The 23,125-nt window shown below is 40.9% G+C and overlaps 1 protein-coding gene across 4 annotated transcripts in view; it reads left to right on the forward strand.

The window, feature by feature from the left end:
• The window catches only part of SUSD4 (sushi domain containing 4), a 72,043-nt gene extending 49,126 nt beyond the window's left edge, over positions 1–22,917 (forward strand). For 2 of the 4 annotated variants that reach the window (XM_066178208.1, XM_066178209.1), the window contains 6 exons: positions 87–266; positions 3,625–3,813; positions 17,737–17,928; positions 18,909–19,053; positions 20,268–20,650; positions 21,836–22,917. In XM_066178208.1, coding sequence (XP_066034305.1) covers positions 87–266; positions 3,625–3,813; positions 17,737–17,928; positions 18,909–19,053; positions 20,268–20,650; positions 21,836–22,035 — 1,289 coding nt within the window. In that variant the 3' untranslated portion in view covers positions 22,036–22,917. Of the gene's footprint in view, positions 1–86; positions 267–3,624; positions 3,814–17,736; positions 17,929–18,908; positions 19,054–20,267; positions 20,651–21,833 lie in introns of all 4 variants that reach the window. The other 2 variants (XM_066178210.1, XM_066178212.1) reach the window with 2 other exon arrangements.
• The last annotated feature ends 208 nt before the right edge of the window (positions 22,918–23,125 follow it).

The raw sequence follows: 23,125 nt of genomic DNA on the forward strand, positions 1-23,125 counted from the left end.
TGTTAACTTCTGTATAAGAGCTTGATTACTGAATAGCTAGCCATGTTTTTCTTTTAATTAAGTCACTATTTCTTTTTCTCATGAAGTCACAGATTGCCTTGTTCCACATGTTGAAGATGCAGAGGTTCATAACAAGACATACAGGACTGGCGATAAGTTAATAATCAGCTGTCATGAAGGATTCCAGATCCGTTACCCTGATTTAGACAACATGGTTTCCATATGTCAAGACGATGGAACATGGGATAATCTACCCATATGTCAAGGTTTAGTACTCCAGCACGTCCTGTTTTATAGCTCATGCATCTTGTGATAGTTTGCCAATATTTTTTCCTACGGTTGTAAGAATGTCAGTGATCTGATAAGCTCCATAGTACAGTGTTTGAGTAGTGCTGCTGCTAAGATTTTTTTGATTTCTCTTCCCCTTTGCTCACTACAGGAAAGGTGTCGCTTCCTGAATATTCCCATGCTTATAATACTACTTTAAATACTGCTCTTTTGTTTGCAAAGCTCAAATTTGGCACAGATATGCTGCATCAAAAAGTAAAAAAAACCCAACGTAATCAATCGGAAGTTCTGATGGGCATCTTGCATTTTTTCACCAATTAATTTGTGGAAAAATTCAAGCTTCTAACTGTACTTTTTTTTCCTTTACCTTGTGCAGAAGGCAGGGAAAGAGGAGAGAAACTGGAACCTGTTCTTCTGTCAGGGTTTTCGGCAGAGCTGTTGATTAGATTTACAGTCCATTAAACCTTTACGTATTGACTGAAAATTCAGAGTGTGCACAGGGATGATTTTGGCCAGAAAAGCCATTAGCCGTAGAACTAGAAATATCAACAGCATGAGATCCCAGCTCAACTTAGACTGTGAGAAATGGCTGGGGGTAAGCCAGATTTAGTGAATGGAAATTCAATAATCCTGGCCTCCCTTTCCCTTTACATTTCTAATAAGCAAGTCTGAGTACCACTGACTCCACTTTAACTAAGTCACGTCTTGGTAACAAGCTTGGCCCACTGAACAGCAGCCAGAGATTCTTACTGAGGAGCAGACTGGGTTAGTCCCAACTTTCCTCAAACCCATCTGTCACCTCGCAGAGCTAACACTTCTCTGTAGGCACCTAATTACACTGTCATAGCAATTTGCAGAGTCAGGGCAGGCAGGCAGGGGAGCTGAGACACTTCTCAGGAGCAATAGCACATCAGACGGTCCCCCAAGATCTTGCCTTCAACTGTGGCAGAACCTTAGACATATTACCAGGCTAGCTCAGCATTTTAGATGCACACAGTTGTATCTGGACAGGCCTAAGAGCAAAGGGGAGGTTTTTCAAAACCATAGCAAAGCAGATGCCAGTTTTGGGGTATCTTATCAGCCATGGCATCACGTGTGGCAGTAGGAAGTGTACAGCCCCTCTCTGTGGGGTGCACCTCACATCTAATTCAGGTAGATTAAAAGACTCTTGCAGTAGGGGGAGATGAATGCTTAAAAGATTGATTTGCAGATGCTGTATTTGCCAAAGATCCAGGCAAACTTTGTGACAGGGATTACTTACTGAGTAAGCAGAAGTATCCCAAAAACCCCTTGGCCTGTTACTTCTGTTGCTGTGTTTATACTGTGAAACACAATCAATTGCTCCTGCTCAATAGTCAATATTAATTGCTTTTCAAAATGAAAGCAGTGCTAATAAAAGTTAAGAAATCAATTGCACTAGACCCAAGTGCTGTGATTACCATGCAGGCAGAGAATAGGCAATCCAGATTCAAGGCCCTGCCATATTTTGCCAAATTCCGTAAAGTTACTGCAGAATTGCAGAACTTCCTTTTTGCCACGTCAGGCACTGGTAAGATCAAAGCCACTTGTCTACTTGCTCCAGGTCGGCTGTCAGTTACATTTCTACAGCCCGTTCATTACAAAAGGCAGGGGAGTCTGATGACACTAAGATGCCTTTTTTTCCCTGCCAGAGCAGTGGGGAAGGATTATAGAGTGTTTAAGAATCTAACCTCTATTTTTGCTGTGAGATAATAATATTAATTACCGGTCTGGAACGATGTTATTTAGCAAAAAAATGTCAAAATGAACTTTTTCAAGCAGCTTGACTAGTTTGGAGATGTAGGAATTTTCACTAACACTTGGCTGTCATTCAAATTCAAATAAATCTCTGTCCTGCATGACCAGAAACATAATGAGCATTAAAATTCTGAGCCAGCAGGACCAAATTTTTCAGGATACAGTTCAGAGAAGAGTAAGCTTGGTCTTGCTTGGGCAGTCTGTGCTCTTTTTGTCCCACTGGGGGCTGCTAATGTCGTCCTGCTTGATGGGCTGCTCAGTTTGCAGGAATTAGTGTGTTGTGTGTGGGGCATTCTTGATCAGGGTAGAAGCAGCAGCCTGCAGATAGGATGCTTGAAGCTTTATTTGAGCAGGGACATAACCAGCTGCTTAAACAGCTACGAAATCATTGCTCTGATGGTACAGCATGCTGCAAAAAGCTTTCAGGCTTTTTCTTTTGTTTTCTTTTGGGTTTGTTCCTCTCCCTCAAAAGACCATTGCAGGGAAATGGCTGCATGAAATGCTGCTGAGGCTTTTTGTTTTAAATGCCAGTACCTTACAAGTTCTCAGACTGATTTTTGTTTCTTCCTCTAGCTTAAAATTATGGGAGTCCAATGAACATCCTTCACAAATTCCTAGTAGTGGCAAGAGACCTATTTATGGACTGCCATAATGCAGCTTCCATTAGTCTCATAATTTTAAAATATTATTTTTCATGCCATGATTACTAGTCATCTTTTCTCCACATTATTGCAAATTAAAAAATTAAACAGTATCAAGTATTACCCAGAGGGTCATTTCTAGGGCCACGAGGAATGACATGTTACAAAGACACGCCATCTGTTAGATTCACTGCTCTTTGTTGCCCCAAATTTGGTTGGTGACCATTTAACTGTCACTGCTCAGTACCAGCCATGATACAGATCCCTCAGGAGTAATTCCAGAAGTAGGACTGGAACGTAGTCTCTGATTCTGACTGCATTTACAATTTCTGATGATAACAGAGACCTTAACTTTTTGATAACCTAGTCTGAGACCTCCCTCAATGTTTATCATGGGACTGCTCCTAGGAAGTCATGTCCCTTTAGACTTTCTCAGACTAGAATTTCGAAGTCATTAATTCTGGTGCAAATCTTTTACAGTTGCGTGCACTTCATCACAGGAGCGGTTTTAATATTTAAGAGGGTTTACATGCCTGTCACTTCTAGGAGGAGGAATAAAACTCACCATTTATATAAATAACAATCTTCATTTATTAAAGATTCTACCTCAGAAAGAAATTGCCATCTGCTGAAATGGTGCGTGTTTGTTAAACAAAATACTGTCAGTTTCCGAAAACCTTTCCTGGATTTGTTGGGAGTGAAGCCCACGCTAGCAAAGCGTGTGGGCTAAACAACAAAAGGGTTTGAAACAGGATAATGAGGCAGATCTATCTGAGGGAGATCATGCAGACATGCCATTCATAGTGGAGAGGATGAAAAATATCACACTCCTCAATTTAGAAGCTGTAACTGAGATGCGTGAAGATGACTGAGATAAGCACTTGATAATAAAAGAAACCTCCCTCTTCTTAATTTGCAGGTTGCCTGAGGCCGTTGGTTCTTCCTCATAGTTACATTAACGTATCTGAGTTCGGGGGCTCCTTCCCCGTAGGAACAGTGGTGTATTATCAATGCTTCCCTGGATATAAACTAGAAGGGGCAGAGATCCTTGAGTGCATGTATAACCTTATCTGGTCAAATAGCCCACCTAGGTGCCTTGATGTGGAAGGTAAATGTCTTACTGTTTGCTTATCTTTCCAGTTTGCAAGATCTGCATGCTCTCTGTGATTTTACCTCAGGGCTGCAGCCACGATCCCACTCCTGACGATGCTTCCCCTGGCTGTGCAGAGCCTGTGTGGGTTCTGCTGTATGCAGCCTGCTGTGCTTGGCTGCACCCTCAGCTCCTGGTGCTCCCTGAATAGCGTTTGTGTCCCAAGTGCAGGAGGGAAAGCTCCTAATGATTGCTTTGCCTTTAAAATGCGAACTCTTTGCTGAAGAGGTTACATAACTCGCCTTCCTGTACAGATGGTCAGAGCTCCTACACACATGGATAGATTTCCATGATCAGCTAAAGAATACCCCACAGAAGCTCTCAGTTTGGGCTCTGCCAGCTGCAGTCATTACTCAGTGCCACACGGTGCTGCACGCTAGAGTATTCACTGTCTCTCGTAGTAGTCAACCTTAAAGAAGGACTGACAACTAAACCAACTGAGCTAATTTATTGATGAGGAACATAAAAACCGTTCAGTGTGAAACAGGTAGATCCTACTGAGCCAAAAGGAATAATTTGTGACTAGAGCTGGGATGGAGGGTGTTGTAGTGCATTTCTATTTGCATCCCAGACATTTAGCAACACAGTGATACTGGATGGATTGCTCCATACATTGCCAAAACTGCATAAACTACCCTCCCCCATCTTCACATCTTGAATGAAACATCCTCGGGAGTCATGAGAATCCAAATACACCCTCGGCATTTCATTCTCCTAAAAGAACTAAATTTTTGTTCCATTTCAAGCCTGTAAGGAAGCTTTCTATATGTAGAATTTAGCTAAAAGCAATTAGAGTAATTCATGTGTGATGCTTATGTCACTGAACTAAATGCTAAGCATTCTGGAAATGCAAAAATTTGCCAAAAAACCGACAAAGTGATAAACTGCACAAAAATAATTAAATGATCCTTATTTTTAGCTGACAATTCAAGTTCCAAAATTCAAAAATGCCTCTGCAATTTTGGAATGACAAAACAAGATGATTTTTTTGTTTGTTTGTTTATTTAGCTCACTACGAAAGATTAATCCTCAATCAGCTTTATGTAAGCCATTTTTGGAAGGCTTGTTTTTTGTTGTTTATAGCATGGAAAACACATTAAAAAATCAGAAGGGCCCTGTTAGGCTTAATCCAAACAATATAACTGATTTGATAAAAATTACAATTCTTCAGTTAGAAAAGAGCATGAAACTCAAGCGTATGAAGGAGAAAAAGTTGTGTCTTACTGTCACTTAACACAGGTGAGCATCCCAGCTGCTATCAAAATATCTGAGAAAACTCATGTGCTCATTGTTTCTTGCTTGTATTATAAAGTCATAGAGAGGCTCTTTTTCTTGATAATTTAAAACATGAGGCAAGAACTGCTGCCCTGACAGTTCTACATTTTAAATTACATGTCAAAAGTTATCATCCCCGCTCAACCATGATGATCTGTGATGGGGGCATCAGTGTGTGCCAGACTCTGGGCCAAGGCCACCGGGGAGGCTTCCTCAGTTCTGATTTCAATTCAGCCTCCCTTTGAATCACTTTCTTAGTGTTCTCTTTAAATGCCAAACTTTCCATGGTGGTTTCATGTGGGCATCCCATCAGTGCATTCGTTAAGTGAACCACAGGAGACCAAATCTGGAGCACAACACTTGCAAGAGCTGGTTCAGCTCAGCTTTGGGGGAGAAGAGAGAGCTTCCAGCAGCACTGAAAGGTCACTCCTGACAGCTCCCCTTGTGAACTCTGCTGTAGGGCTGCTTCAGCAGGTTTGCAGTGATCTTCAGAATGAATCCAGATAGGGTAAATCAACTCGAGATGCCCTTGTTTGAAAGCGCTTGTTCAAGTGATTTATGCAAGGAGTGCCAGTTTCCGGGAATCTTGTTTCAATCCACTACTCTTAATTAGTGGACAAAATTCCTTCCCTGCATATTTTTTTAATTCTCCACCTTGCATTCCAAAGTCAAGCTCATTTTTCAGCGTTCCTTTTATGTGTGCGGTGTAATCTCGCCAAGCAGTATTTTTCACAGAGGAAATCTGCAAATAACAAATTAATTCCATTTATTTCTTTCCATGTTCAATTAAATATGTATTGTAATGATATTTCCTGCTCAGTATTTTAATATGGTAATGATTAAAAGCAAATGACTGCTAGGAAGCTATAGCAAACCATTTGAGAGCTTTTATTCTCCTATAAACAATGTGCTTACAGCTTCCCCATTTAGATGTATGTTCTTGTTGAAGCCTCCACAGAAGGGATTTCCTAAATTTGCGTGTAGTCACAAAAACACTTTACATCAATCTGGTGAATTTTTTCCTCTTAGTTAGGGCAAATAAATTCTGAATGAAGGGTTTCTAGCTCTATTTAAATAGAAGGTCACAGCAGGGACCACGCAGCTCCTATTGCACATCAGCTTTCTAAGTCTTCCCAGACTCACCCTCAATATCAGAGAGCATGTAGCTTCCACCAGCTCGGGTGAGAGACTAATTTTTGCTGTTGGGGAAGGACGCTTTTTTTCTGATGAGTGAAATCAGTGCTGCTTTAGTCAGAGCAGAGCATAGAAACTGTGTCACCTGGCACTGAAGTGCAGCCAGCAGTGCAGTGCAGAGCTGAGCAGCGACTGCTCAGAAACAGCTGCTTCTGGCCCGGGCAATGCTTATGGCTTGGGCAAAAAAGGATGCCTCTAGCTCAGATTGCCAAGTGTTCGCTGGTACGAGATCCTCTTCTTAAATGCTTGTACCTTTGCCAGGTTTAAAACATTTGGATTGATTTTTGAGTGTCTGCCTCAAGCTGAATCATTTGAGTGGCTTCAGTTGAAATGGCTGAGTGATATCAGAGGACAGTAAAGGAAACAGTGTTGTTTTACCAGTTCTAGAAAATTTTACAGCCATTAAGAGGATAAGATGAAGCATCTTCACACTGAATTTTCTTCTTCTTTAACTTTCTTGATTTCCTTTCTTTCTAGTGAACTTCCACAATTATGCAGAAACTTTTTGAACTTTCTTTTGTACTGAAACTCAATAGATACTTCCAAGAAAATGGAAGGAAAATGGGCCTTGGATTTTTTAATATGATTTTCAAATTACCAATTTGGGGTTAATTATCCATCTGTAGAAACTGATGTAAGTTAGTGATTGCCTTCTGTAAAATCTGGTATGCAAAACATGGGTGCAGAATTAATGAGATTGAAGAATACCACAGGGGGTATAAATATTAATTGTAAAATTAATCAAACGGCTTCCAAAAACATCAGAGGGGAACAAACACTTGAAAACATACCTGTATAGAACTCTGTGAAATGAAACATTTAAAACTAGGAAATGTTTGTGACATGGTACTTTAAAGTGAATTAAGATATTATGCAGGATTTTGAGGGGGGGAAAAAAAAAACAACCAAAAAACCCAACAAAAAACCCCCAAAAACTCTGAACCCAAGAAATCCCAAACCAAACTGAAAAAAGAAACCTTGGCCATGAGTACTTTGGGAACATGATCTGCATATGATTACATCCCTTGCCATCTGGAGTCTGTATTTTAATTTTTCATGCCCTCTGGAAATCTTCCAAGGAGATGTAAGAAATAGTTCTTATAAAGAACTGGGTGGGGAGTGGCAAGGGAAGCAGATAAAGAGAGGAAGGGCTGGGAGAATTTGATTATAGTGCCAGAAGATAAAGCAGTTGTATGGATAGTGTCATTGGGAATTCCTGGCTTTGTATTTAAGAGTAAAAGGGAAAACAGGTTGATGCAATTTGCAAACAGTAGACATGATCCTGTTATCCAGAATGTCTTGTTTCAGCATCATCCCAGCTGAACAGAAAAGCTGGTCTTGCAAGAAATCAAATATATTGGAATATCAAAACTTCATTCTGCTTCCTGGGACCAGCAGATTCTCTATCTGAGGTTAAACTAGAAAGAAGGTAAAATAGAAAATTTCAAATTTTTGTAGGTAGATTTGAAATTAAAATGATACAAACATGAGGAATATACTTCAAAGGGCAGATTCAACAAACGGAAGAGAGTAAAAACCCAGAAAAAACCTGAAGGTATTTCTGAACTCTGGAATATAAAAGCATCTCATTGTGAGGGTAGATGAAAAGATACAAAGCTAAGCAACCATAAAGGTACTGACAGGATTCTGAAAATTATAGAAAGTGGGGAAGAAAGGTAGGAGAAGGAAGGAATTAAGAAATTTTACAACAAAACCAGAAGTGCAAGGGAACCCAACCCCCCTTACCTGGGCACCAGGAGATTGCTGGAGAATAAAAAGGGGTTAACCAGATGAAAATCAAAATCAGCAAAGTATGCTGCAGAGAAAAAAAATACTCTGGAAAGACAGGTCAGGATACAGAAGAGAGCTTTAATTTTTTTTCTTCTCATAGGCCTGGGGATAGACACTCATAGAGAGGGGCTGATAATTCTGACTTAGACCCTAGAAAGTAAAGGGTATGACAGAAGAGGGTGATATTACTGAGGAACTGCCATAGCCTTGTAATAGTTCTAAACAAAATAGCTTAAACTTCGTAACCAGCTACATGCAGGACACTTTGAAGAAAAACTTCACAGATTTACATTCTTCCGTAACAATTCCTAATGTCAGGAACAGTGATTGACACCGAGCTGTCTATCTGATAAACTAGGCTCTTAAAATCTTTTAAATTCTTGAAGGAACATAGAGCAACACCCTGAGAAAAAAGGATAGAAGTTAGCCTGTAATCAGTTATGTTCAGGAGACGGGATGAAGTAAGCAATCCTGAGCCTGAGATGTTATACAGTGGTACAAATGGATTTCTCTCTGTGCTTCTCTGCTGACTTTGAGAAGGCTTTAGATAAATTCCAACATGACAGACTGATGTGTATCCTCAGCGATGATAATGTTGATGCAGCACATCTCCAACAAATACAAGTCCCGTAGAGGGAGCAGAGGGCAGCAATACGAGCAAGTTATGAAACACTGTGGTATTGAGAAATTAAGTGAGGTAGATACCAGGATTCTGTTTTAGGCTTGCACCTACTCAGCTTGCAGGCAGGAGGGAGAATAAATTAAATATTGCTCAACTGCCAAAGAGGTCATCCAGGTTAACTGAGTTAGTGTTAACATAGGACATATTGGTAGCCTGGTTCTTAATAGCTCTGACTACAGCGCTGTTTCACTGCCTACGGCAAAATGTGTGACTCAGAAACTACAACCAGCAGTAAATGCTCAAATAGCAGCAGGCAACCATATATCTAAGGACCTTTACTAGGGCAACATCTTTATGTCAGTGACACCTTCAGGCTGATCCCCGAAGGATGAAATAGGCTGACAGTGTCTCACCCTGGGGGTGCTTGTTGTGGAAAGCAAGTGTGATGAAGAAGATTAAGAGTATATTTTTCTTTAGAAAAAGTCGCTCAATAAATCTGCTTCTTTCTGCATGTAGACAGTTGATTCATTCATCACCCAGGAGTGCAGAAATTATATGCATCCATGTGTGAGTGTGGAAGATGAATACTTTAACTTGGAGTATCTGGATTTTTTGTGCTGTTGGAAAATGCTGAACTTTTGATCTGTTATCCACAGCTGAAGAGGTGTGGAAAAAATTGAATTCAAAAGGAGCACAGAGACATGAAACGCTAGACAGAGAAGTCAAGTTATGCTGCTAAATAGTCATCCAGTCTCTTAACTCCAGCAGCTGTATTGCTAAGTGAAACATGAAGGAAAATAGTCCAAATCCAAGACAGAATGGATACACAACAAAGTGGGCTTTTTGCAGCTCTTGTTGTGAGGGATGGAGGGTTTAGAGAACAGGCTCCAAGTCAAAGACATTGAAGAACATAAATAGCATTATATTTCTAAGTGACTGCTCCTTTTTTGCATTAGAGAAATCTTCTTTGGTTTTGGCTGGGTTTGAAATAGATGCCCTCTCCACTGTTCATACTTCTTCAAGAAAGCAACAGAATAACATCTTGTAATCTGTTTCTTTCATGTCTTTGATATTGCTTGTTGCACAGGACTGCCACAGTGAATCATTGTTTTACACCTGCTCTATCACCTCTGTACCTTTCAGGTGCTCCTTAGCATTTCCAGAATGAACCAGACATCCCAACTTGTTCATGGAGCCATAATTTCTGCCCTGAAGTTCCATATTAGCTGCCAGATGCATGTAGTGTTTTACCTGTAGTGCTTTAAATATACTGTGATTTAGGTGAGGGAAAGCAAGCAAAAATTCTTCCTGAGGGCTATTTTTTGATATTAATCTTAAATGTATCTGACAAGGCTGCTTGGAAGGGAAAATAACACACTGCCTACCTTGAAATCAAACATCTCTGTGCCTTATGGACATGTTAACTAAATTTGGCCACACAGTGCACTCACAGAACATCTTCCACAAATGGAGGGAACTGTAGCTATGGACTCTGTGCATCAGGAAGTCCACTCACTTGTTCGTTTCCAGAGATAAAACCCAATATTTAAAGGGTGTCGCTTTCACCAATCCGTGTAGGCAGGCACTTGGGAACTGAACATAAATACCAGAAACCAGCACTCCTCCATGCCTTCCTGGTCTTGTAAGATGGTTTGTGAAATTACAGTGCTAAGATCATGTGCTGTTTTTCTTCCTCCCCATTTTGCTGTTTTTTTCCTTGTAGCTCTCCGTTGGGAATGGGACCTTGTGCTTTTTCCTTCCTTATGTTGTCTAGCTTGATTTCCTCAGCCTTCAGCTAAGCCCTGGATTACAGCTTGTCTATTCCAGCATTCCTTGTCTCCATCAGTCCCTGATGACAGGTGTTGGTAACCCCACAAAAGCTCAAGGGATTCTTGCTTATGACAAAGAAGAAAAAGCTATTCAAAAAAGAGGGATTAAAGTAACATAAAAACCCACTGATACATCCAGCTTTCAGTGAGCACTGGGTTTTTCAGACATTCCTGACAGAAGCCTTTGGCTCTCTGGTTTTCTTAGCCAGCTTCCTGACTGCTCTCTTTCTCCCCTCCATTATACTTCTAAGCACTTTGACCTTTTCCAGTCCTCAAGTTATCCTGGGATGCCTGTCAAATACCCAAACCTTGACTGATTTTTGAGTTTTCTAATTCCTCCCTGCAAAGTGTCTGTGTAGTTCCCAGCATCTGTTTCTCAAAGTCCTAAAAAGACCTTTGCTGATAGTGAAGCCATCCACTCATGAGGGAAGGGAGAAACAAAACTGGAAGCAAGTGATGAAGAAAGCCAGATTTGTCTGCTGTAAATGAGGCCACAGTGCTCCAAGCACTCACATGTTAATAATGAATATAAATATTTCCTTAAATATAATTGTGGGCCATATCCTAAAAGAAGTCCTAGCTCTCTAGCTGCAAACTTGTCATCAATTTTTTGTAGTTCAAATGAAACTTTCATTGTTTATTATATAATTTATAGGAAGATCGCTTGGGGTGTGCTTCATCCTGTATTTGTTGTGAAATGCATTTGAAACTAAAGACTTCAGCATTGATATCAATGTTTCACAGGATACTGTGCTGGGAAGGGCAGAGTTGTTGAGGTTGAGTGAGAATTTGGCATGATGCTCCTGTTAGGAACTCAACTGACTGGAACTGCAAAACCTGCTGGGTAATTTGCAGTTCCAAGAAGGAAGTGTGTACCATAAGTGATTGTAAAACACTGTCTGTTTCCTTTTTGGAATCAGCTAATATTAAATTATTATTAAAACATGTTTGAAACTAGTTTTATACTGTTTCGTGCAATTCTCAGTGAGATGGTGCTTGTCAAAGCTAGACCAGAGAAGCAGCTTTTCTTAAAAAACTTAATTATCCAATTCATTTCACACTCTGTAGAATGGGAGTTGTTCTCACTGAGTGCACATTGAAAGGCTTCTCTCAGTGTCAAAGCTGGGTCAGAATTACCCTGGGGTGATTTTCTAGGGGTGCAGACAGCAGTCTGCAGCCAGGAGACCTGGGGTGTGTTCCTGGCTGCTTGAACATTGAATTGCTGAGTGGTTGAGAAGAAATCACTTACCTGTTAGGTATTTTTTCAGTAGAAAACATTTAAGTGGCATTGTGAAGGTTAAGTAATCAAGAAAGATTAAGATTGAAAAGAGTTTGGACACTATTGGCTAAGAATACAATATTGTTAATAATTCTTGTTCTAGGCTTTCAAGAAATAAATTCTCTGGCAACTTGAGAGTTCAAAGTAAGCGTCTTGTATCTTCATTACTTTACATCTTCAGTCAGGCTTAAATAGGATTTACTTTATATATGAGTGCTCAGTTGTTTCCACCAAATTTTCTATTCTGTTATTACTGTTGGTGCTGTTGTTTTGCTGTGGGAATGAGTAATCAGAAAAGTTCCTGAAAGCATGGCATCACTTTCAGAAAACAAATTCAATGGCCTCCAAGTTTGTTCCAGTACAGCTGTAATAGGCACCAAGTCTCCCTTCACAGTGCCAGCAGCATTTCTTGTAGGAATGTTTCATTAGGATATTGTTAAGCTGATGTTCACAATAAATGAAGATTTACTCCAGTAATGCTTCCTGTTCTGCTTACGTTCCTGAAGAATATCATTTAAAAAAAGTCTCATTAAGCAGCTGCTCTTAGAATGAGATGTTTTGACAGGGCTTATTTTAAAGCAAGTGGATTTGCTATTTTCTTCCTTTTACAAACCTCTAAATTTCTCCTTCAAGCTTTTGATTAGATATCAGCAGTTAAGTCCAGTAGTTTTTTTATCCATCCTACTTAAAATACTGGACATTGTAATGGGAATTTTTATTTTGCTATTTTAGAACTAAAATGCATTGGGTTTTGTACATTTCTGTAAACTGAAATCTTGGTATAGAATAGAAAAATCCCTTTTTTAGTATTCAAAGTGCAGAATTAATTTCCTCAGGCTCTGTACTGTGCAGTGCAGGTGTGATTCATTTGCTGGTAATACCTGTGGAAATGGACAGGTCTGTCAGGTGAACTGGACAGGAATTCTTACGAATATGAAAGAAAAACCTCTTGGTTAATGATTTGTTTTGTTCTGAAGGTATGAAGGGTGATGACACTGAGGGAACCAAGAAACCAAGTTTATTAGCACTTAGTGTTCATAAAGAAGAAGGAAAAGAAACAAACATAATCTTCATCTTCTATATTCCTGTAAAAAATACCATTTTCCAATCTTGCAACCCTAAGCTGTGCTTGTACAGAGGCAGTATATGGAAAAGGATCCCTCCTTGGGCCCCAGGAGCCAGCCAGTAAAGCTCCATGGGGGGCCCTGGCCACCCTCGATGGGAAGGGTCAGATCTGCTGGGACATACACAGCTGTGGTCTCATGGAGTAAGTGACAGCTTGAATTAAACATTGGTTGGGATGCAGTAGCCAGGTGACAGGTGTCCAGATTGCTGGTGATAATTAGTGTCCTGATGTGTACAAAAATGACTAGTGAGGGTCAGGAGGAACTCTTGTTCTCTTCCAGTTTGTGAGCAAAGCATACAGCATCTCCCCCTCTCAGATGATTCTCTGTATGAGACACACCAGCATTTTCCTGCACAGTGGAACTGGCAGGTTTTTATCTGTGTCTTTCTCATCTGGAAGTTTCATCTTAATCTGTTCTCACTCTTTGCTAACGAGCAGCCATTCACGATGTGCTTGGAAGAGGTGTTATTCTTTATAAGGTGCAAATGTCCGTTATCCTCTCCATCCCTGTGTCAAACAGGAATGGCTGGCCTCACACTGGGGTTTTCTGCTAACCCGGGTGGCCAAAAAGTTAATGTCCTACACAAAAGGTAAACTAGTAGTTTGTTCAAAAAATCACAGGTGGAAAATAAGCTTGCTTGTTCCTACCCACCCCCCCCCATTTATTTTTTTTTTAATAATCAAGTGTCCTGTACTTCAAGACATTTTTGCTTTTAGTTTTTGGCTCACATAAAAAACGCTGGGCAAAACCTGAATGATTTACCACCCGTCTACTTTGACCACAGACTAAAACCACTAGCCTTTGAACATTGTCTAAAAAATGGGGTTTGAGCTGTGTAAATATCTGTAACTCCACTGTTATCTCTCTACCAATGGCTTTTAACAGTCATGCAATGTCTTTATTCTGTGCCATCGATGTTAATTGAGAATATGCTAATGCCAAAAAATCTTTCCTCCCTCCTCCAGTTCCTGTGTCAACATTGCAGAATTCCTGCAGCATCCTCCGGGCAGAGTTTAAAAAGCTTCTTGACCATAATGGGTAGGAAAAATCACTGGCTGAACCTCACTAATTCCTCCAGTGCCCTCAGCCTGTGCCACCCTCGCCTGGCCCTGCTCCAGGCCACAGTGTCACACTGCTGGTAACACAAGGCTCAGCTCCCCGGGTTTTAAGCTCTTCTTGATAGTGTTAGTCCCTCATTAAAATCAGCCTGAGTGGAAAGCTGATCTCAGAGGAGAGCTCCAGCAGCTCCTAGGAGCAGGCAGGAAAGTCCACCAAATCGAATCAGGAATTTTTCCCTTCAACTTCCTTGAGTAACAGGACTCTTGAGCATCCAGCAAGGGATTTGTTTGCCATATAAACACAATTGCTCTTTCTTTTTGATGAATGATTCAACTTTTCAGCTGAGAATGCTGAGCTGTAAAGTTCCTGTAAATCCCCTTACAGTCTGTGGCCAATTGCTGTACAAAGACAGATCCAGAGACCCGGGATCACCTGCTGCAGAACCACCAGCAGACACTGTTTGAATTATGTCCGTCCCTCTGCCAAGCTCCAAAGTTAGGGACACAGGCATGTGGTCTTTTAATGCTGGTCGTCAGAAAATACTACTGGATTATCCATGCTGGATGTTGTAATTAGAGTATTAAAGTCTCCAAAGCCTTATAAAGTGAAGATGCTGAAAGCTATTGGTAGTAAAGATTTAGTATAACATTTAAGAACAGCACTTAGGGCTTTTTTCGATCTCTGGGAACTTTCTGAAGTAGAATTCCCTTGTTTCTACGATTATTGTGCATACTGCTATTGGCTTTGGCAGTGAAAATGTACTTGTCAGATATGCTTTTGTTGTAATCTGTTTATGGCTATTTTCATTCTGTGAGTTTGATGCATTTGCGTGAAGTCCATGGCCTGTAATTTCCAAACACAATTAGGGTTCATCACTGGGAATGCTAGAATTTTAATTTTTCTAAAAGACTTCAGTGGCCTTAGGTTTGTCACCTGAGTTTCCCTCCATGTTTGATCTGACACGTTCCTTTAACCCATGTAACCAGTATCATACACTGGCATCTGGCATAAATAAGGATTCAAACTCTATAGAGTGACTGGCTCTGCACTGAAAATTTTCTGTCCAAGAGAGCCAAGAGAGTTCAGCAGCCCTCCAGACTTCCATCGTCTTTCTTTTCTGTTATCAAAACCAAGGCCACTTGCTGGCTGTCCTTCCACTGGCTTTAAAAGATCTTGGATCAGGATGACCATGGGAATGAAGTGAGTTGAGAAAAGGACTGAGTGTACAACTAATTCCCCAGAGCTCCAAGTGAGTTCATTTAGGGTTGTTTGTGATGTATCTTTGACTTGATTTGTGAAAAGAGGCCTTGGACCTGAGTTCTACAGACTGTACCTGGGGCCAGTTTGCCCATGGAAGTGTTAAAGGGATCCTGAAACTGGCTGAATGTAAAGTTCACAGGAGGTGGTGAGTGATATTCCATGTGAGTTAGAATCCCCGACTCTTGCAGTCCGGTTGACATAAGAATGAAGCCCTGTTTCAGCTGAGCTAAAAGCCCTCAGTCCCAAACCTGTTCCATTGCATCTGTTGGTTCCCAGTGTTTCATGCAGGAGCTGTTGGCAGGTATGACCCCATAAACCTTGACTAATTCATGACTAATACTTGACAGAGCAATAAAAAATTGTTTCCAGGAGTTTCCAGGCAGCAACAATACACAATAATTTCCCTTGAAATATGGATGTGTCCTTAGAAGGGGCGGCACTCTTTTTTGTACTGGGGACGTATTCTACACAAAGAGTGATACTCTCATTTTTGAGTGTTATAAAATACACCTCAGTTTGTAAACAGACTGACAGCTCCATATCTGGGTTGTTCTTACAGCGTAAAGCTTTAAATCTGCCTGGAAATGTGTCATTCCTGAGCTGACCCACATTGCTGGGATGCCAGCTTTGAGGGATTTTTCTATTCAGCAGGGTGCTTTGGCTCTCAATGACATTAAGAGGTTAGGGATGATGTAGCAGCTACATTCCTGGAGGGGAAAATTAGCTTCTCTGAGTGTTGCTCTTTGTGATAAGGTGTGCCCTACTTGCTCATTGCTAGAAAGGTTGTGAGCATCTACACATCTCTTGTGCACTGCCAGAGCTTGGCAAAATTCAGTTGCAGAGGAGCTTAAATTGTTCTCTTCCTTTGTTCTCACGCTCTAAACATAGGTCATAAAAATATATCAGGTTTCCTTATGGTAGACCAGGATCATGGCTTTCACTGATCATTTTCTTTTTAATACAAGAATTATTAATAGCTGCTTTCCTACTATTTCAGTCTGACAACCTCGCCCTAATCTTAAGAAAATTGTTTTCAATCTCGAGTTGACTTCCCAGTAAAGTATTCCTCTTCCTTGTGGGCCCAGAGACTTTGGAAAGTGTGCAGAGCATTGAGGATGTGAATTTTTATGTGAATTACTTACTCTGATTTCAAGTTATTATTAAGCCTTGCCAGTGAAAATGCAAACAAAACCGTGTCTCCAGAGGATGGGGAATAGACATTGCTGCACATTGTAATCAGCCTCTCTTGAAGATTCATTTAATATCTTGTGTATTTTTTTATGAAATGCATTATTCATGTAACAAGATTCACAGGGAGAAGCAGCTGAATTGTAATTTCTGGGAAGATTCTTCTTCCAGGAGATGTCATTTTCATTATTTAAATCAGTGCAGTAGGTCTTGCCTTCATGAGAGAGGCATGAAGAGAAGGGAAGGGCCTGTGGATGGGGCATTGAGCCAGATGAGAACTGCCTCTGAAGGGAAATAAAAGCAGCCATCCAGTAACTGAAGCCCCTTTTGGGTCAGTATGCAGTCATTTGAAACATCATTACACCTTGTAAGGTTTTTTTTGCCCCGTACTAGAAGCACTTAAGAAAGCAGTAATCAACCAAAACTTACACAGTGGAAAAGTTTCCTCTCTTTAAAAATACTGCTTGTGAGCTGCTTTCCCCACTGCTGTTTTCCAGAGTGCTCCCTCAGTTCTCCATGGAGTTCATCTGCCTGGGCTGTCATTTCAGGGCGTACAGGAAAAGTCCCACATGTTTATATTGCAATTCTCTCCTATTTACCTAACCCTAAGTAAACCACTCCACTTAATTAACACAGGCTCAGCCTCTGCTATATTTAAGACCTCGCTCCACCAGTGGTCCCACTGAGATCAGTCGGGCTGTTCAGAAATAACAAAACACAAATACCACCAGTAGACTTTAAGCTCAACTTAATAAAATTACAGTAATACAGACTCCACATGCTTAAGCAGCACTAGGTGCTTTGCATCTCTTGCAGCACTGCTGATGGCAAACTTATTTTTAAAAGGAATTTAATTAATGCATATAACCATTTAATTATGTTAATGAAACAAAAAATAGCGTGTTACAGCTGAATTATAAATGCTTCATGAAAAGCATGATTCTCCTTTTGACTGCCCTGGTCCATCCCCATGCAGCCACCTGATGGGCATGTGTCCCCTTTTGTCTTCCTCTTACCCTCCTCTTCTCACAAGAATTGGAAGCTTCCCAGATCCCACCTCAGTGACCCCCTGGCATGTGCATCCCTCCACTGGTGTGCCTGGGCAGTGCCCTGGTGCCACAGAGACGTACCCAGAACCGCAGGGAGCTGAGAGGGAGCCTGAGGTGTGCCTGCTGCATTTTGACACTCTGAAGCTGCCTAGTGATGGGTTGCTGGCATTAATGTCTTCCTCCTTTTCTCTTTGTTTGTTTGCCCAAGTTTGCCCACTACCTCCAATGGTGAGTCACGGGGACTACATCTGCCACCCGCGGCCTTGCGAGCGCTACAACCACGGGACGGTGGTGGAGTTCTACTGTGACCCTGGCTACACCCTCACCAACGACTACAAGTACATCACCTGCCAGTACGGAGAGTGGTTCCCCTCCTACCAAGTGTACTGTGTCAAAACAGGTAAAGGATAGCCCTGTCCTAACGATCCTGTCTTCTGACAGTCCCTCATTTTGGAATAATTTGTGGGTTGGTAATGCCTGGTGAACTTCATCTATTTCATGGTTAAGTGATGAGCATTGATTTTAAGATGCTACTACTTTCAAGAGTCTCAGGTTTTGAAAAAGGCTAAATGTAATGTATTCCTGAGATCCTGAATGATTCTAAACCATTTTTGTCAGATTATACCCTTTTATGACCCCGAGATGGGGCAACTGAGAGGCATTTTAAAACCTTTTATTCTATTTTCAGTCTTATGTGAAGGGTGAGACATTACCGATGTTATAATTCACGCCATCAAAATCAGAAGCCAACTATTTCCTAATTACAATACATTATAAGCGTTTCTTGGCCTATCAGCTTCTGCCACACAATGCTGTTAATGCCTTAAAGCCAGTCACCTAAAATTATCCCTTGTGGGTCCTACTACAATGCACCTTTCATAGTTCTCTTTCTTCAAAGTATCTGTTTTATTTGCAAGGCCATCATTTGAAACTTGTTTCTAGTTCCATTTCTCTCTCAACAGTGTCTGTCCTATTCCATGGCATTTCTAAGTCAGCATTTTCTGTCTCGATGTTTGCATACAGATACATACTATGTGAGCCTTCTGTCAGGCTTTGAGAATTCTCAACAAATCCCTTTCCCACACATTTTGATTGTTGCTCTTCAAATGTATTTTTTAACATCTGGGTATTTTTATATGTGTGCAAGCTAAGGTCATGATTGCATGTATAAAAGACCAGTCAAGGGGAAAAAGCAAGATCCAGCCTCTGTGACAGCTTAATGTTAACACTGCTTTTGGTATGTGGCAAAGGGTTTATGTGTGTTTTTACAAGTTACATATAAAAAATGTCTGGTCCTAACTGGCACTTCTGAGTAGCGTTGAATATAAAATAACAATGGGAATATACAAGCACAACTCTTGTGTTGTCTTTCTGTTACAGAACAAACCTGGCCAAATACACAGGAGACCCTCCTGACTACATGGAAAATAGTGGCATTTACTGCTACCAGTGTTTTATTAGTACTGCTACTGGTTATTTTAGCCAGGATGTTCCAGACCAAATTTAAGACACATTTCCTTCCACGGTTTGTACTGGTTTCTTTCTTATTCTGAAGGTTGAGGGCCTTGATTCAGTTTTCACACTCAGCACTCCTTGCTGGAGAGATGGAGCAGCTCATAAGCCTTGCAGATACTTTGTTCTGCTCTGAGAAGAAGTCCCTGAACCAGTGGTGTGGAAGGGCACCCCCAAAAACCTGCAGTAGTCCTTCAGGCAGCTAAGATAAAAGGCAAAGTTTGCCAGATTCACTCTGGGAGTAATTACCACTCTTCTTTTGAGAGCAGCTGCTTCTGCCTGTAAAAATAGCTGACAATATTTTTAAATATTCGTTTTCAGGTGCTGGGGGAATTAATTTTTAACTACTGTAGACTTAGTAATTTAAGTTTTAAGAAAGAATTTCTTTTTTCTCTATGGACAATTTTATATTAAAGGTTTGCTTTACCTTCATTAGTGTTATTTTCATTACAATTCATAAACATCTCCTGCCTCTTCCTTTATTTCCATAAAATATCATGGAGCTGGGAACATTTGTCATTGATTGACATAGTGCTCTTCATGAGGAAAGCCTATAGCCTGGACTCATCTAGCTTACTAAAATGGCTTTCAGCCCTCTCCTTTTCAGATATTTTCATGTTTTAAAGGCACCTGGGACCAATTTCCTCCTGTCTGGACTATAATGTGTTTAATAAGCTACTAAACAGATACTTTAGGGTTCAACAGACTTTCCCAATTAATAGAAATGTTTTGCTTAAAAAAGAAACCAGCTTGATACTGGTTAAGGAAGCCCCCATCCTTTGAAATCAAGGCCTGAGGGAGACAACAAATCTTGCCATCAAGCCCTTGTCATCCACCAGTAGTGATCTCAGTGCCTGTTTACTTGGGTTGTAAATACTTTTGTGCTCTAGCATACATTTTGCCAGGGGTTCAGACACTTTTGCCTGGTGAATTACATCTGTGATCTTATATCCATGATACCTACTGTGCACAGCACAGCAAACGGTGCTCCTTATCTCTTCCACATACCTGTTTACCTTCCCTTCTTGTAACTGTTCTTCCCATTACTGGTTTCAGTTTTTCCAGTTGTAACAGATTCTCCCTGTCAACCCAAGCATAGTTTGGCAAGCATTTCTCTGACTGTTAATGACCCTGTAGCTTCATTTGGCGTGACTCGAACATGCTGTGTTTACTGAAGTTCAGCAGTTGCTCCTCTTCTCTGCGATAACCTTTCTATGTTTGACGTAGAGGCAACCAGGAGGGCTCCATGGGTGACCCTGACTTCGTGGTGGTGGATGGTGTTCCTGTCATGCTGCCTTCCTACGACGAAGCTGTCAGCAGCGGCTTGAATGCCCTGGCACCTGGATACTCAGTTGCCGCAGGGCAGGGGCACATTTTGCAGACAGAAGATCAGAATCCGCCTGCTTACCCTGGTCCCAGGATTCCAGACACGCAGCCCAGTGAATTTGAGACCTGTGACAGTGGGTCGGGTTCCTCTGAACTGCTCCAAAGTTTGTACCCATCCCTGACATGCCAAGGGGCAGCACTTCCCAGCCCAGATCGAACTGACGTTTCCCATAGTACTGATGGGGACGCTGCATCCACAAGTCCCCGGATCGATATCACAGATGGTGAGTCTTGCATAGGTGCAATAGGTGAGTCCATGAACAGGGCACATCATTTTTCGGTACTGGCAGAGCAGTTCACCCAGCTGACTCATACTATCTCTGTGGTTTTGTCTACACCTTAATTTGAAACTTTTTTTAAATCATAAAACTCCATGGTTATAGAATTTCATGTCTGTGATATGTCCTTGCTAGCTGTGGTGCATGTGATTTGAATGCCAGGCCAGAAGGCTCCTGTTCAGACCCCAGCCTCATCAGCAGGGATGTCAGCAAACACCTGTGCACAGCAGCAAAGCCAACCCTCATCTTGTCTGTGCTGGTCTGTTCATCTGCTCCTCAACTCCTTTGTTCACAGCTCCCTCACATTTCCTGGCTTTCACAGCAAATAATAGGATTTTCTCCTTGAAAGAGAAAATAAATCATGTTTTCATACTGGACCAAAATTAGCAGCCTTTATTAACAAACTCATCATGTCTGTGCATCCAGCAAAACGTTCCTTCCATCTGAGGCATGTGAACCTTAAGCCATGGACATGGAAGTCACAGCACAAGGAGAACGTGCCCAGAGGTCCATGTGCCAGGAGGGAGCTTGCCATGTATTATTGCCTTCCTTTAAATCCAACATGACCATGTACTGACACCATTTCATGGGGTTCTGATCAGTGCTGCTCACTGTGTTAAGGAAACTAGATGGCTTTTCTTGGAGACATTTAGAGGGAAAGGCTCATATCCCACTCTCCATTGTCACTGAGCTGAAGATCAGCGTCCTAAATTCAGCATGGGTGAAGGTCTGGGTGGAGGAATCTTCTGCTTCAGAGCGGTTTGGGTAGTTTTACTGGTATCACAAGGGGAACAGGACACCCAGGAGGAGAGGAAGAAATTATGGGGCTGCCAGTGAAAGTCCCTGTCACCTCTGAATGCTGCTTCAGTGATTAATGTAGTAGCAAGGATGTTTGCACTTAGGTTTTGGTGGTCCTAACTTGTTGGAGAAAAACTCTGTACTTTTAGTTATCTAATTTTTATAGAGGTGTTAGAGTCCGAGTGGGTCTAGAATTGGCAATATCCCATGTCTTGTTCAGATATCTGCAACGTCCATTTCTGGTTTTGTAGAACTGGAAACAGTAATACTCTGCAAAAGCAAAAAGAGAAATTGCAATCAGCAGTCAATGGTATTTCTTTGTTTCTCCTAGAGATTCCTTTGATGGAAGAAGACCCTTAGCCTGCACTGAGTCGTGTCTTCGTCACATTGCACTGTTGGGTGACATGAATCATGAGGATTCCGAGCTAGAAAAGACTCTCTGTGGATTTGGGGAGGGTGTTTTCCTACTTATCAATCTTCCAAGCAATGATGTCACCAGGTTGGGTGTATGTCTTAATCCACAGTGGGGATAACAGTGTCAGCGTTTGGAACAGCAGCAGTTTTATGAATGAATCCTGGGGATTTGATGAGAGCAGATGTAGAAAAAGAACTGTGGCTTTTTAGAAATGAAATGTATATCTGCATCGCAGAAAGTCATATGGCTCTGTAAGAAATGCTATTGGATTTTGATACTAACTGCCTCACAAAAGCATGTCAAAATATGTAAATTTGCTTATAAAGACTGCTTTAAATGATCTATGGACCTCTAGTTTATGAAGAATCCTTTCAAGTTTAAAAAATATCAGTACTGAAACACAAAAAAAAGAGGAAAGATCTTCTTTGGCTTTCCTATGATAACCAGGAAGTTTTTGATTTAGTTGTTGGTGATTTTGCTTCAGACCATGTCTGCAGAAAATATAACAGAAATGAAGGGATTCATATATACTTTGATGTACAATAGCAAATACATATAAATATATATATATATATATATATATATTTAAAAACTCTTAAAGAGAAAGAAAAGGAAAGACTCCCAGGTCACATAATGATCTGGAGATTTTTTTAAAGGTAAGGCAGAATTTATATCATAAACAATATTCAAAGTACAGTATCAATATTTGTATTTATGCAAGACTTCTGTGACTACATTGCATTTGATAAATCCTGCTGTAATATGAGAGATCTAGAAGATGTTAAAATTATGAAATATATGCTTAAGAAATGTCGAACTGTCATGCTTCAACTTTTCTTAAGCTCTTAAATATATATATATATATGAGAGTAATCTACAGTCATAGCCCAGAGCACTGCCTTGTCCCTGCACATGGTGGTAGTATTCTGAGCCATTATTGTAGAATACTTTTTAAAAGAAAAATAATAAAGCTGAGTTTCAGTTCTTTTGACTTATCTGACTATTGTGTACTTGGTCTTTTTTTCCCTTCCTCACTTCTTTCACCAGCTCCTACCAGAAGGTGGGAGGTAGCAGAACACCTGTCCTGTGACGTTTTCGGCTTCATGTCCATTATCCAGCTGGAAATGGAGAGTGGTTTTGGTTGAGCAGAGCACACAGAATGGGTGCAGCAGGGACACAGCTTCTGCAGATGCAATGTGGGTTTTGTT

This window comes from Chamaea fasciata, unplaced genomic scaffold (genome assembly GCF_029207755.1).
Source record: "Chamaea fasciata isolate MVZ Bird 193981 ecotype frontalis unplaced genomic scaffold, bChaFas1.0.hap1 SCAF_3, whole genome shotgun sequence".
In the NCBI taxonomy this organism is placed as follows: Eukaryota; Metazoa; Chordata; class Aves; order Passeriformes; family Sylviidae; genus Chamaea; species Chamaea fasciata.